Source organism: Ooceraea biroi, chromosome 5 (genome assembly GCF_003672135.1).
Source record: "Ooceraea biroi isolate clonal line C1 chromosome 5, Obir_v5.4, whole genome shotgun sequence".
NCBI lineage: Eukaryota > Metazoa > Arthropoda > Insecta > Hymenoptera > Formicidae > Ooceraea > Ooceraea biroi.
The window spans coordinates 6,448,383-6,464,352 of NC_039510.1; the positions used below are offsets into that span (position 1 = coordinate 6,448,383).

The 15,970-nt window shown below is 39.8% G+C and overlaps 3 protein-coding genes across 3 annotated transcripts in view; 1 reads left to right on the top strand and 2 right to left on the bottom strand.

Moving 5' to 3' along the window:
• Positions 1–150: 150 nt before the first annotated feature.
• On the bottom strand, positions 151–7,585 carry LOC105287773 (nucleolar protein dao-5). The gene is made up of 6 exons (XM_026969614.1): positions 7,322–7,585; positions 5,614–7,086; positions 5,008–5,535; positions 1,315–2,721; positions 333–853; positions 151–236 (listed from the first exon to the last, which is right to left on the bottom strand). Exons 1-5 carry the CDS (start codon positions 7,430–7,432, stop codon positions 359–361), a joined length of 4,014 nt encoding a protein of 1,337 aa, XP_026825415.1. The 5' UTR covers positions 7,433–7,585; the 3' UTR covers positions 151–236; positions 333–358.
• Positions 7,586–7,770: 185 nt separating this feature from the next.
• Positions 7,771–9,228, top strand: LOC105287536 (mitotic spindle assembly checkpoint protein MAD2A). The gene is made up of 3 exons (XM_011353123.3): positions 7,771–7,960; positions 8,111–8,482; positions 8,593–9,228. Exons 1-3 carry the CDS (start codon positions 7,888–7,890, stop codon positions 8,790–8,792), a joined length of 645 nt encoding a protein of 214 aa, XP_011351425.1. The 5' UTR covers positions 7,771–7,887; the 3' UTR covers positions 8,793–9,228.
• A 204-nt stretch (positions 9,229–9,432) lies between these two features.
• Positions 9,433–15,970, bottom strand: part of LOC105287539 (protein vein) — a 318,479-nt gene continuing 311,941 nt past the window's right edge. The window contains exon 9 of the mRNA XM_020034337.2: positions 9,433–15,737. The gene's annotated coding sequence lies outside the window, so the exon portion shown is untranslated. The remainder of the gene's footprint in view (positions 15,738–15,970) is intronic.

Here is a 15,970-nt window from a genome sequence, read left to right on the forward strand (position 1 = left end):
ACAATATGATGTTAATTTACATCTTATAGTGTCCTGAATACAATACACAAGAAATTCTTACGATATCTGCAATTATTAACTTAGTATTCAAATTTAATGGAATTAACACTTGTGTCTATGTGTCCACCGCGGTAACTACCTCTCTTCTTCTTTTGCTTCTCATGTCGGAATTGTTTGCCCCTCGTGTGCTTTAACACTGCGTTGGCCCGTTCTCCCCATGATCCGCGTGCACCTCTCTATTGATTATGAAAAACAAAAGGGATATTATAATATCTGTACATACTTAAAAATTTATATATATTGTAGGCGCGCAGTTTAGATATGTCCCTCACCTATTCATACAATTGTCTGTTTAACATTAATCATCGAAGACGATCTTTTTATTCTGAGCAGGCGCTGTGAGATCAATAGACTTTTTGTTATCGAAACCGCCTCCAAAACTACTCCGACCTCCCCGACCTCCCCGACCTCCCCGACCCCTATCGCTATTTTCACCCCATGATCTTCTAAATCCATCGTTATTATCTTTTCCACCCCAGGATTTTCTACCATCAAAACCGCCCCTGCCGCCGCCACGACTGCCTCTAAAACCACCGCGTCCTCCGCGACCACCTCTATCGCCATCTCTGTTACCATCACTGCTCCAACGACCACCCCTATCACCACCGCCACCGCCACGTCCGCCTCTAAAACCGCCGCGACCACCCCCATCGCGTCCTCCTCGGAAACTACCCTCATCGCGTCCTTCACGGAAACCACCTCTACCGCCCCGTCCGCCTCTAAATCCACCCCTGAATCCACCTCGTCCCGAATCTTTTCTATTCGTAAAACTATTTTCATCTTCGTTTTTGTCCTAAAACAGAAAAGGACACAGGTCAATCGCCCATCATTATAAAGTACATCAGTATAAAGCAATCAATTCCCGTTTTCGCTTATCAATTTTTGTTTGGTGAATGCACGGAAACATAAGCTGCGTTCCGATATTCACTGCCAGTACTGAAAATCTATAGTTCACGTGACATACACTATAGATTTTCAGTACTGGCAGTGAATATCGGAACGCAGCCAAAGTCTCAAGAATGGTCTCAAGCTTTATAATACGGGCGAGTGACCTGTTCCTCTCGGACGGCATTTCCGAGCATTTACCTTTGCTTCAAACGAATTGTTAGCCAATTTGGGATGCAATATAGTTTCATCGGTTTTCACACGGTGAAACATATAATTGTGCTTGATCTAAACAAACATAAGCGACAAGAATTAATGTTTCAACAAATATTCGAAATGTTACCTGGTGCGTGAGTACAATCAACATACCTGTTGGTTATCATTGAAGCTACTATTAGCTTGCGCGGAGTTGCCGTAAGTATTCCTCGCAATTTTGGCAGGTGTCGTTTCGTTCTCACTTGAATGTTTTCTTTTCAGTGTTTGAACGGCAGATTTCGCAGCTGGAGCTTCGTCTTCCGAATCGTCTGAATCTTCGCTGGAAGAATCCTGTTGCTTTGGCGCTTTGCTATTCGCCTGTTTCACGACTGGTTTTGCCGCAGGTTCATCGTCCGAATCATCGCTTGATTCCTCGCTCGATTCCTTCCTGATAACGGATTTGCCAACTGTGCTAGCTTTAGTAAAATTAGATTGTTTCACGGGAGACTCGTCCTCGCTGCTGCTGTTTTCGCTCGAGGAAGTATCTTTCTTCTTAGCAGCAACTGTTGGAGTTACTTTTTTAGCTGGCTGTTCCTCTTCGCTGCTCTCTTCACTAGAATCTTCACTAGAAGATTTCTTCTTAAGAACGGATATGCCAACTGTACTACCTTTAGTAACAGCGGATTTTTTCACGGGAGCCTCGTCTTCACTGCTGTCTTCATCCTCACTCGAAGATTCCGATTTCGTAACAGCTGTCTGTTTATTCTGTTTCTGCGGTTGTACTTTACTTGCAACGGGAGTTGATTGCTTTGCAGTAGCTTCATCCTCACTGCTGTCTTCACTTGAGGAAGTATAGTTCTGCTTAGCAACAGCTGCCGGAGTTACTTTTTTAGCTGGTTGTTCTTCTTCGCTGCTCTCTTCGCTAGAATCGTCACTAGAAGACTCCTTCTTAAGAACAGATTTGCCAACTGTACTATGTTTCATAACACTGGATTTTTTCACAGGAGTCTCGTTCTCGCTGCTGTCTTCATCACTCGAGGATTCCGGTTTCGTAACAGCTGGTGTCTGTTTTTTTTGTTGTTTCTGTGGTTGTGCTTTACTAGCAACAGGAGCTGATTGTTTTGTGACAGCTTCGTCCTCGCTACTGTCCTCGCTTGAGGAAGTATATTTCTGCTTAGCAATAACTGCTACAGTTACTTTTCTAGCCAGCTGTTCTTCTTCATTACTCTCATCTTCGCTGCTGTCTTCTTCGCTAGATTTCTTCTTAAGAACGGATTTGCCAACTGTACTACGTTTAGTAACATTGGATTTTTTCATGGGAGCCTCATCTTCGCTGCTGTCTTCACTTGGAGAGTCCGGTGAGTCCGGGAGCATTACTTGTTTAAGTGGCACCGTTTTCAACAACTGTTTACCATTGACTTGGGTGGTCTTCTTAGTCTTCGGTACCTCCTCTTCGCTCTCTGAAGAATCTGAACTGCTTCTGTAGCCTCGCGATATTACACTATTAATACTATTAGGAGAGTTATCTTGGAAAAACTTAAATACTTGTAACAAGGATGCAGATCCCTTTGGTAAAAACGGCTGAAAAAAAAACACTGATTAGCCTGGGAGGTAATCCTCCAAATATTGACATGTTTATTTAAACATCAACGTGTCTCAAAATTAAGTGGCCTGCAACATTCTAGATTTTACGAGGGCAGTGAATGTCTCGAAAACACGTGGAGTAAGAAACGCTTCGGCGCGTTACATCCACGTGGTACATGGGCGAATGGCGGCAAGTCGGCGCCGCATGGCGTCTCTTGATCGTAATTTGTTGAATTACTCACCGCTTTCGTTTTCGTTTGAAACACGTTGGCCAATGATGGGTCTATACTCGACAAGTAATGATAAACGAGACCGTTCATAGTAAACTCCGTGATGTTCATTGATTTCGCCATTGTGCTAAGCTAGGAATCCTCTACCACGTATTCTCGCTAGCAAACAACCTCTTCTCATCGCTTCCTCTCACGCGTTTTGCCGGCGCAGCTTATATTCTTGCTTACTTGAGGGCCCATGAGTCGCGGCGCTGATCACGGTTCATGTAATGTGGATAGATGGGTCGTTCGAAGTTTAAAGCCTACACAAGGAAGATCGAGACTGTCATTGGTGTTTGGGAATTGGCCAATCAATTTGTGGCAGGTAATCTTTTCATTGGTCGATTTCTAAATTTCAATTTGTTCAAGTTGTGGATATCTCCACTGTATCTAGAAGATAAATTCTATTTATTGTTAGCGACCACGGTGGTTGAACCACGTTAGCGACTCACTGAATACTGAGCAGAGATAAGATGATGCGATCGCCAAATGGAACTTAGGTATTCATAATTCGTTCTTATGTTACTACATTATTATATATCAGTAATGATACAGCGTTTCAAAACTCTTTTACAATACAGAAGCTCGTTAACAATGAATGATTGATAACAGAGGTATCAAAAGGTGCTAAAGGAAAATGCAAATCATAACGTATCAATGGTACTTAATCTTTTTCCTTCAGTCCTATTGCGTGTATCTCGATATATTCTCTCTCTCTCTCTCTCACTCGCTCTAATACATGTGTTTATAATTATATGCGTTTATAAGTTTTGATTCTGCCGGAAAGCAAAGACCTTCTGTTTTGTAACAGTGCACTATCTGCTATGCTGTTTGACTGTTTTCTTTTTATGCTAAATTATTTTAACAATTGATAAACATAAAATTGAAAAGTACATTTTGTTTGATGATACAAGAAGTGAATGTTAAAAACTTAAAATAAAACTAGATAGCCACCAAACATTTACTCACTATAAGAAAAGCACATCTCAACTTATCTATAACTTTTATTTAAAAATATTCTTAGTGTTATAATAATTTCTGCAAATTACTTTTATTAAGATTACAAAAACGACAACGTCTTTGTATAATTAGTGCTTGTTATAGTAATTATTAATAGAAAATAATTACTATGACAAACTGTCTTACATAGACACAATGCACGAAAGTACATTATGAACATTATCAATTAGGCAAACAAATTAGAACTAATTTTGCCAAAGATATATTGCTCAATGATAATGATAGACTATATGAATTTGGTTATAAATGCACAGTTTCTGATGTGGATTAAAAACATTGTTGCCTATAAAATTATTCAAACATTAAAGTACTCCTACTATGTGGAGTACTATGAGATTTCAGTTTTGGAGATAATGTGACAAATATTTACTTAGTTTCATTTTTATATAATATATACGTATATATATATATATATATATATATATAATATAAAATATTATATATATATATATAATATAAAAGGTTCTTACATCAGTAGACATTAGCATATCTGATGTCTCAGTTCAGGTTCATATAAGATGTAAATTAAGACAAACATATTGACACTACTGCAGACATTTCTACTGAAGTATCGTAGGATAGCTGTTTTGAAAATCTTAAAAAGATTTCGATGAATTCGGATTATATAGTAGACATTAGATGTGCTATTCTTAGCATCTTATAGTGGCCTGAACACATAATACATAAGGAAATCTTAAGATATCTGCAATTATTAACTTAGTTTTCAAATTTAATGGAATTAACACTTGTATCTATATATGTGTCCATCGCGGTAATTATCTTTATTTTTTTGCTTCACATGTCGGAATTATTTGCCCCTCGCGTGTTTTAACACTGAGTTGGCTCGTTCATAATCCGCGTGCAACTTTCTGTTGATCATGAAAAACAAAACAAGGGTGTTAACATCTGTATGTAATTAAAAATTTTGATATATTGTATTCACATAATTTAGATATTTCTCTCACCTAGTTATACAATTGTCTGTTTACCATTAATCATCGAAGACGATCTTTTTGTTCTGAGCAGGCGCTGAGAAATCGATAGACTTTTTGTTATCGAAACCACCTCCAAAACTACCCCGACCTCCTCTATCGCTATTTTCACCCCATGATCTTCTAAATCCATCGTTATTATCGTTTCCACCCCAGGATTTCCTACCATCAAAACCGCCCCTGCCGCCGCCACGACCGCCTCTAAAACCGCCACGTCCTCCACGACCACCTCTATCGCCATCACCATTTCTGTCATTGCTCCAACGACCATCCCTATCACCACCGCCACGTCCGCCTCTAAAACCGCCGCGTCCTCCTCGGAAACCACCCCCATCGCGTCCTCCTCGGAAACCACCCCCATCGCGTCCTCCTCGGAAACCACCCTCATCGCGTCCTCCACGGAAACCACCCTCATCGCGTCCTCCTCGGAAACCTCCTCTACCGCCCCGTCCGCCTCTAAATCCACCCCTGAATCCACCTCGTCCCGAATCTCTTCTATTCGTAAAACTATTTTCATCTTCGTTTTTATCCTAAAACAGAAAAGGGAACAGGTCAATCGCCCATCATTATAAAGCACATCATTATAAAGCAATCACATCTCAACATACTTGTTTGTTTTCATTGAAGCTATTATTAGCTTTCACAAAGTTGCCATAATTATTCTTCGTAATTTTGGCAGGGGTCTCGCTTTCGTCCTCACTTTGACGTTTTCTTTTCAATCCTTGGGTGGCTGAGTTTGCAGCTGATGTTTCGTCTTCCGAATCGTCTGAATCTTCGCTGGAAGATTCCTGTTGCTTTGGCGCTTTGTTATCCGCCTGTTTCACGATTGGTTTTGACGTAGGTCCTTCGTCTGAATCCTCGCTCGACGATTCCTCCTTGATAACTGTGCTATCTTTAGTTAAATTTGATTTTTTCGCGGGAGGCTCGTCCTCGCTGCTGCTGTCTTCGCTCGAGGAAGCATCGTTCTTCTTAGCAGCAACTGTTGGAGTTACTTTTTTAGCTGGCTGTTCTTCGCTGCTCTCTTCGCTAGAATCTTCACTAGAAGATTTCTTCTTAGGAACGGATTTGCTAACTGTGCTACCTTTAGTAACATCGGATTTTTTCACGGGAGCCTCGTCCTCGCTGCTGTCTTCATCACTCGAGGATTCCGGTTTCATAACAGCTGAGGTCTGTTTATTCTGCTGTTGTGCTTTAGTAGCAACGAGAGTTGATTGCTTTGCAGCACTTTCATCCTCGCTGCTGTCTTCGCTCGAGGAATCATCTTCCTGCTTAGCAGTAACTGCTGGAGCTACTTTTTTAGCTGGTTGTTCTTCTTCGCTAGAATCTTCACTAGAAGATTTCTTCTTAGGAACGGATTTGCTAACTGTACTACCTTTAGTAACATCGGATTTTTTCACGGGAGCCTCGTCCTCGCTGCTGTCTTCATCTTCACTCGAGGATTCTGGTTTCGTAACAGCTGGTGTCTGTTTTTTCTGTTGTTTCTGCGGTTGTGCTTTACTTGCAACGGGAGTTGATTGTTTTGCAGTAGCTTCATCCTCACTGCTGTCTTCGCTTGAGGAAGCATCTTTCTGCTTGGCACTAACTGTTGGAGTTACTTTTTTAGCAGGCTTTTCTTTGCTAGAATCTTTGCTAGAAGAGTCCTTTTTAGGAACAGATTTGCCAACTGTACTACGTTTAGTAACAGCGGAGTTTTTCGCGGGCATCTCGTCTTCACTGCTGTCTTCATCTTCACTCAAGGATGCTGGTTTCGTAACAGCTGGCGTCTGCTTATTCTGTTTCTGCGGTTGTGATTTACTAGCAATAGGAGTCGCCTGTTTTGTGGCAGCTTCATCCTCGCTGCTGTCTTCACTTGGTGATGGAGATTCTGGTGAGTCCGGAAGCTGTGCTACTTGCTTAAGTGGCACCGTTTTCAGCCATTCTTTACCATTAACTTGCATGGTCTTCTTCGGTACCTCATCTTCACTCTCCGAATCTGAACTGCTTTTGTTTCCCGATGTTACACGTGTAATACTATTGGGAGAGTTTTCTTGGAAAAACTTAAATACTTGAAGTAAGGATGGAGATCCCTTTGGCAAAAAAGGCTGAAAAAAAACCTCTTATTAGTCTGGGGAGTAATCCGACACGTTTTTTAAATAGCTACGTTCAGAATAAAATTGCATGCAACATTCTAAATTTTACGTGGGCAATGAAAGTCTCGAGAACACGTGGGGTAAGAGAAAATCACGTTTCAGCGCGTTGCACCCACGTGGTATGGGCGAATGGCGGAATTTCGGTGCCGCGTGGTGTCCATTGATTATAATTTATTAAAGTACTCACCGCTTTCGTCTTCGTTTGAAATACGTTGGCTAATGATGTGTCTATACTCAGCAAGAACTGATAAACAAGACCGTTTATAGTAAACCCCGTGATATTCATTGATTTCGACATTGTGTTAGGTTAGGAATCTTCTCATTCATGAACTCTTACTAACTCCTTCTCATTGCTGGTTCCCACCCGTTCTGCCGGCCGCGCCGGCATTCTCATTCTTTTTATTGGCACCTTAAGGCGAAAACACAAACTTTAGTATAACGCATAGTAGCCACTGCACACTGAACGCGATTAGTGATGAGCGACGAGCGTCATCCAATAAGAGCTCTGCTAGAGATCGAGACATTTGGAAAAGACATCTATCTATATTTTAGCTATTCGAAGCATGCTCACCAATTGGTTCGTGAACACGTGACCTCCTCGGAACGCACGATGAGTGGCTGTATTCACGCCGTGGTGTGCGATTGGCCGCAGCTAGTGCAAGTCGAACCCCGGCCGTTTTCTTTTGAAATACGCGATCTACTGTTGGCGCCCGTTTTCTATCGAGTTTTCGACAGAAAATTCCGAGTCGAATCATGACGGAGACACAACAAAAGACTAGATGCATTACTCTGAAGGGTTCCGCCGAGATGGTGAAGCAGTATCTGCGTAAGTGTAGTAGTATATATATATAAGCGTGCTCGTAACCTCTCCCTCTTATTGTCATCCTCGTCTACGTTAAATAACCTATACCTGCGGGTACGGTTGACGACGCATGTCAAGAGACACAAAACCAAAAAAAAATTGTCATCGTTGCAGTCTATGGAGTCAATAGTATACTGTATCAAAGAGGCATATACCCGCCCGAGACGTTTACGCCGTCCGAGCATTTCGGCCTGTTTGTGTTCATGTCCACGGACGAGAAGATTACGTCCTTCCTGGATACCGTTCTCGGACAAATCCAGGAGTGGCTCGTCCAGCGCAAAGTACGCAAGATCACCCTTGTCATAACGAATGTCAACACAAAGGAGGTGCTGGAAAAGTGGGACTTCAGGGTCGACTACGAAGACCAAAAGTTGAACGACAACGGCAACAGTAACGTTAACGTTGATCCATCCGAAGGAGTTGCAGGAACGAAGGACATAAAGACTATACAGAAGGAGATACGCGAAGTGATACGCCAAATCACAGGTAGCGTCCTGGTCTCATTAGAGATTCCAATAATTTATGACATTTTGGATGAAGCAACTCTGATTTACTTTTTTGGATTCATTTACAATGCGGAATGTCGTTTTGTACAGGCACAGTGAGTTTTCTCCCACTCTTGGACTGCCTGTGTTCGTTTGATATACTTACGTACACAGTGCCGAACTGTTCCATTCCAAATCAGTGGGACGAGACCCAGCCAGTGTTTATAGCTAATAGTCAAGAAGTACAACTCAGGTCATTCTCAACCTCCATACACAAAATGGACACTGTAGTCAGTTACAAGAACACTTGAGGCTTCTTGATGCTTCTCTACTGTTTTTTATGTGATTATGGTAAATATAAGCAGCGTTTTATGTCACATGTGTTAAATGCCACTATCAATGACTAATAATATTGTTATGTAAATTAGTAATTAAAAAATGATTTCCACAACACTGATCAAATAAAACATGTGCTCCAGTCGAGTCAATCGGTGAGTACTGGAGAATACTTATACGATACTTCCCTACAACATTTGTAACAGTGGCTTAATGTGTAAGTTATTTCTGCTATAGTTTTATGTACAAAAATATATTTTTTAAGAAAAAAATCAATTTCAATTCTTGATTAAAAGTTCTTGATTAGTATCCAGAAATGTGTACAAGTGTAAAAAAGGGTATATGTTTAAAGAATATTGTACATAGATCTGCGATTAACAATAGCATGAATAAAGACTGAATGAAAGACTAGTAATGTAGAATTAAAAACTAAAATAATGATATTTAGATAAGAATATTATATAAAATATTTTTTTTCTTTAAGATTGATAATTGACATTACTGTTGTTTTCGCAAATATTATACAATTAACTTACAAGACCACTTTTTGTATTAAAAAGAAAGAGAAAGACGCACGTAGAAGTAGGAATAGAAAGGTAAGGAGGCACATGATGCTGACAAGAATCTTGGCAGATTTTATTAAAACATAATTGACCATTACACTTAACACAGGAATTACATTTGGTTACTTGGCAAAAAGCATGAGAGATACGACTAGAATAAAGTGTTTTCGCTTAATCGGCGTTTCGTGATAATCGCCTAGCGCCTAGCGTCTTCCAGCGTAAAGCTTTTCTCGCACGAACTCTCAGCACTCTGATCCTAGTCTCAGCCATTCCCTAACGATTCCTCACGTTACGCTCCATCGTGGAGCCTAAAGCATTCTAAACGTAAGTTCGGAATCGCGTGCAATTAAAACGATGATCGAGCATCGTGCTCTTGTTTAATAATTTAAGCGAGTCGTATTTTATATACACCCGTAGGCCCGAATGAAGTAACGTATTCAATCGTAATCTGCCTCGTTTGTATACGAACCAAAGTCAATAATAAAAAAATCATCTTGTGCTTTATACACGCTATTCTTTATCCGCAATGCCGAATAATCGGCACTCGATCTGATGACAGATTTAAATATACAGAAGTGATTGTCTTTTATTCGAATAATCGATGCGTGCCCTAAAAGTTCCGTTTTTTTTAGTGCTTTACGTCAGAAAAAGTGATTTCAAAATAAATGATCAAGTTGTAAAATCTACAAAACTTTTCACGCATCTTTATGTCGTTACAATTACTCAACTAGCGTAATAATAAATACACTTTTCCTATTTTATATTACAATTAAAGATATAAGTATATTTAAAGCAAACAACGTTTACTTCTTTTAATATACAGAAAATAATATTTTGTAAAACGCAGAGACAGCTTCCGCGCGTACCGTTCATTAGACTATCATAATAAACGCAGAATTAGAGTAATCAATTATTTGAATAAAAGATTATCGCTTCTATATCACTCACATCTGTACTCTTCCAAGCGCTTCTCGGTTTTATCGAGATACGATCAAAGAAGATCGTTCTGGGAAACATCTGGTGGCGACTTATGCCTTTATCAGTTAACTTTCGCCCGTTAACGTCTCCCTTATAATAATTTCTCTATTAACATTAATACTTCGTGCTGCTAGAATTAGCCATATTAATCCACAGTGCGTAGTCTCGTCGCTATAAAGACTATCGCGAAACGCGAACGTGCCGTCGCTTTATACGCGTCGATTCGTTCACCCGACTCGTGACATACCAGGTACTTCTGAGAAAGCAGCAGGAATTTCCGAGCATTTAGGATTGCGGAAGGTATCGCGGTCTCTCGATGTATTTTCATCTCAGATTTTAATGAGCCGTTTATGCAAACGTGCGAGTACTCTATATTTATGCAAAGTCAAGAGACCAATTTTATTAATGAATAGTTCAATTGTCTGAAATTGTAATGAATATTTTTTAATTTTCGCGATTCACTGTAGAGTGACTCCAATAATGAAGTTGAGGATATTTGAGATGAATATCCGCGGAGTTTTACATTTTACAAGAGATAATTTTCTAGTTTTCAGCTCGAGGCATTGCAATATCTCATACTCGTACAATACTGTGTATAATAGACGTTCACATGAGGTTTCTTGCTCGAAATATTTTCTTTCTTCTCAAAAGCACGCGGCTTATGCCAAAGACGGACGTTACGCTCGTAATAATCCTCCGCATCCAAGCCACACGCTTTAAATGTGCCCTAGACTAGTTTTGCTCCGAATTCGTTTTTAGCTCACACTGCAAAAGCTGCTGGAGATACGCTGCAGTTTTATAAATTTATCCCGCTGCTCCGCAATACCTCCGTAAGATACCGCGGAACCTTAATGGAAATGGAGAGTTTGCCGGTTTGTCAATTATTTAAAGTCCTCTCAAGATATAAATTAGCAGAAAATGGGAATTGTTAGAAAAATCGGTAAAAAGAGGTTGATCATAAGAACGTTGCTTTTTATAAAGCTGATAAGTTTTGAACATTATACAGCGAATATGAAAGTTAGAGTATTTTTTCGAATAAAATCAATATAAATCGATATAAATTTTTGAAATAAATTTTGAGAACGTGTAATATAGAGAGAGAATTGTGAATCTATCTTCTTAATTATTGGAATGCATTAATTCATATTTTATCGATAACAATAGTACTAGGACATTTGTTCATACAGCAATCGCCCGACAGTCCTTTCATGTTCTTGTTCTATTCCGTTTTCATTCTATAATTTCAGTAATGCGGAACAGCGGTGAGTTTTTTCAACTGCACGATACAACGGAGCAGCGCGGTTCGCGTTTTCAATAACGTTATGCGGTAATTCTTCGTAGATACCGTAGAAACGCGTGTTCTAGTAAAAACATTGAAAAATAAACAACGCGAAATAATATACAATATTTTACAATAGCGCTTAGTATACCAGCGACTGGGTACCATGATTCGCGAAACGGTGATTCATCCGGTCGATCGAGTCGCATCCGCGCGTAATTCACGGAGGCGCTTCCGATCGAGATTGCGATCGAACGCGCGCGCGAGAGGATAGGAATCAAGTATCGTTGGCGGGCTGTCGATATCGGCCACAATAATGGATAAAGTAAACGTCCATCGTTAATTAATCAATTGCCGGTGTGATGGACGTGCGCGCGCGCAATGCTTAATCACCCTTCCGCGGCCCCGTCCACCCCGTGGACCGAAAATCGATTCTCCTTACGTGTAAAATCGCGGTCGATCGCGGCGCGGTGTCCCGCGCGAAACGGCACGCTTCCGAAATTGTCATTTTATTTATACACTTCTACTTAAGTTTATCTTGGACTAACGCTACGTCGACTTACAATCGTTTTTCTTTTATGCGTAAAATATCATAAAATACATTCTTTCTTTGTTCACTATTCGTGGACTCGCCGTCTCGTCTCGGTAATCGCGCGTACTTCGAGTCGAAAATGAATTAATGCGTCGTATCTGTTAATACAATATCGTATCTCCTCTCTTTTATTAATTTTATTAAATGAAAAAGCAAATAGAATGTATCTTATATATGTATTTCATCACAATTGCATTTTAAACATCTGTTAAAATGTTTCGAATTATTCGCAGTATTCGTATTATAACATTTTATGGAGTAACACATAACAGCATAATATATGTATATAATAATTATTATAATATATTAATTAATGATCATTATAACATTATATTGTGTTACAATATAATTTAATATTATAACACTATAATGAATGAGCTTAATGTTGTTACGCCGATGCATGATCGCGAATGGATATCGTAAATTATGCGAAAGTATTTTTCGATGTAAATTTGATATTGTTTGATTTTTCTTTTTCTTCGTTAACATTGAAATGTGCTCGTCGACGTCACGTAATACCGATCATTACGGCGAGTCTCGCGATGACTCACGATGACTTTCATACAAATCGTTCGATAGGTACGAGCGACGAAATGAATTCAACAAATAAAGTACGGCGGCACTAGTAAGCTTGCACGGACATCATACGCTACGAGACGATCTCTCCCTTTTATTTTTCTTTCTTTTCGCTCGAGAGTCTTCCTGGTTTATATAGCTAGAATCGCAAAGTACTTTCCGCCTCTCATCGCGTGAGAACGGCTCGGAACACTCTGCTCGTTTGTTCGCCCACAAGACTACCTATACGTAACCGTGTACGTTCCTAAAATGTAAAAAGTGAGCGCTATGCGTCCACTCTCGTCGACGAAACGCGAGACGTGCCCGTCATCGATACCAGTAGGCTAGTCGTCCATAGCGAATCGCGTGAAAGCTTCCGACCTTCCAGAGAATTTCTTTGTAAATTTTTCCTAAAATATCGTAATGCTCCACATATTAATTCCGAGATGTTTATTGATAGCGTAAAATGATGGAAAGACGAAAAAAGTAAGACAATTTATAATTTACTACTATTCTAAAACCGTGAACGTTAAAATAATTTTTAATGATTTTTGCTGAATTGATAAAAATATATTTTAATACTCAAAAAATCAGCTCGAAAAAATTGTTACGCGGTCCTAAAATCTAATTGTGGCGATTCAAAGAAATTCTTAGTAGTCGTTCGTATTCATTTACGATTCAGTATACGCGAGATGTACAAAATACGCGAGGTAAGGATGAGACGTAATTACTCGTCTTTCCTTGATGACGGAAAGTCACCCTCGCATCGTTACGCTCATTGCGCGCTTCGTTAATTAAAGTGCAGTCGATTTCACCGTGTCGGGTGGTAACAACGTAACTGTCAGGATCGGGAAGTACGGTAGCAACGACGACGACGACGTCGTCGTTGCCACTCTTGTGCAATTACACCGTGTGTTCATCTCGCGTTACCTCATCTTGCTTCTCGCTTCTTTCCTGCGTTTCCTCGCTCCGCGAACGAGAAAACGGGGAGGATAAATCGAGGGAAGCACGGTGAGCCCGCTCGACGTTTCGATCGCTCGAGAGTTGATGCATTTGCACCGGATGCCTAAAAAGGGTTATGGGGGGATTTACTTTGTACAATAAGAGCGCCCTGAACGCGTCGTTGAGGCCGGAGGATTCTTTTCGGCGAAGTTTCTTCGGGAGTCGCGAAACGCCCTTTCACGATTGATCGGACTCTCTCTCTCTTTCTCTTGCTGTCTCTTTTTCTCAGCGTGTAAACGCGGTTACGAAATATCCGGGTTAATAAACGCAAATTGTTTAGTTAATCAAGAGTACTTTTTCGCAGTTTAAGGTTTTAAGCTTTTTCTCGGCGCTTGATTTATGTCTGCTCTTTTAACTCTAAAGTGGCACAAAACTGAGATTATAGAATCGTGTTATTGTGATATTAAATGTGAAAATTAACTCGGTATCTTTAGTTGTTATCTTTAAGTTTTAACAATTTTTAAATTTATTTGTATGAATGTTTGAAACTTAAAATTCATTTAAACATTACGATTTTGAAGAATTTAGCAATATAAGACGCCATGTAATATAAGTGAATCGGTCCAACTTCTTTAACAAAAGTCAATTTTGATGAAAAGACACAGAATTAATTTACATATCCAACAAAATCGTATTCTCACGAAAATGAAGAAAGTTTGAAGAAGAAAGCAGTTCAATGGCTCAAATTTTTTAAAAATCACAATTAATCTTTACGCGAGCGAGGATCTCTCTCCCGACAATATGAGATTAGTCGTTTCATTTTGCAAATTTTATCGACCAAAGTTATCCAGACATCTGGTTACAATTTCACTGAGATGATTTGTGTAATTGTGGAGCGCTCCGTTAATTACGGTGCCTTGTCTGTGAAAATTGAAAAGTTCGCGTCACGCGTTACTTGGCGCCCGGAAGATATCGCGATTCTTCCCGTGTAAAACTCTGATCCCGAAAATCCTATTACAGTACTCGGGATCATCCTCGCGAGTTCCTGTCCCTGCAATCCCGTAAAATGATATCACGACCTTTCTGTGGTACTACGTCGATCTGCGCGTGCCCCACGGTATGGTTTTACGATGGCTTTTCCACTCCTCTTCCGCTTTCCCGGTGCAAACCTCGCCAGAAACGAGTGGTTCGAGACTCTTTGACACTTTTCCTCCTGTCCTATCAGAAATGTCGCTAGTGCGCCTTCGTGCCTCGACCGAATCGTCCCAAAGTCAATGTCGACTTTAAAACGATTCGATTGTACAACGTGAGATAAATTATTCGGCGATAACGGATTTGATTTTTGTGGAAGAAAGTAGCGTTAGTGGATATAAAAAATTGATTTGTGATTGATTCTAAATATTCTGTATATTTTAAAACTCGCGAATGCAGACCTGGTTGAAAAAATAGTCTTTTCTTTGGAATCTTTCCCATGTTACGTACTAAGGATCTTGATATCTGAATTATAATATAATATAATACATTATATGTCATATAATATAATATGTTATATGTTATATGTCATATGTTAAACACAAGTTACTAGAATGCTACTAATAATCAAGGAACCACAAGAACTAATTTTGTAGAAAATGGAAATGTATGCACGCGTCAATAGATCGACACACCGTTGATAATTGCCGAATTCATTGATACAACAATTTGCATGTATTTGCAATTAGCAGTGTCTGCATTCTGCTTCGTAATAAGCTGACTGTGATAACGTTTGTTCATGGTAATATTTCAACCAGGGAACAATGGATTGTAACAAGTGGCAGAGTAAGTCGTCCGCGATACTCTCTTCCACATTCGCATCGTCGTCGTCGTGTCTCATGACTTCTTCTTGTTGAACAGAGGACCAAAGTTTTCTTGCAGATGAGGTGGCGAGGTGCGTCGTTGAAAGTTTTCTAATCCCGTCTTGCCATGTAGGTGGTTGGCTTCCTTCGAGCAACGAGTACTCTGTGCTGATGATCTGTAAACGGTAAGAATTATTCAACGCGCGTTGCCATGTGAAATAAAAAGTTTTGTAAGCAAAACGAACATCGCCTGGATTTTTCAAACACATTTACGTCCATGTCCACTTTATCCTCTCGTATTCTAGTAGACTCGCTAATTAAGAAAATGTAGCATAATTAATGGAACAGTGAACTCGAAACAAGATAGGCATCTCGAGATTTGAATTAATAACACAATAATCTCAATACA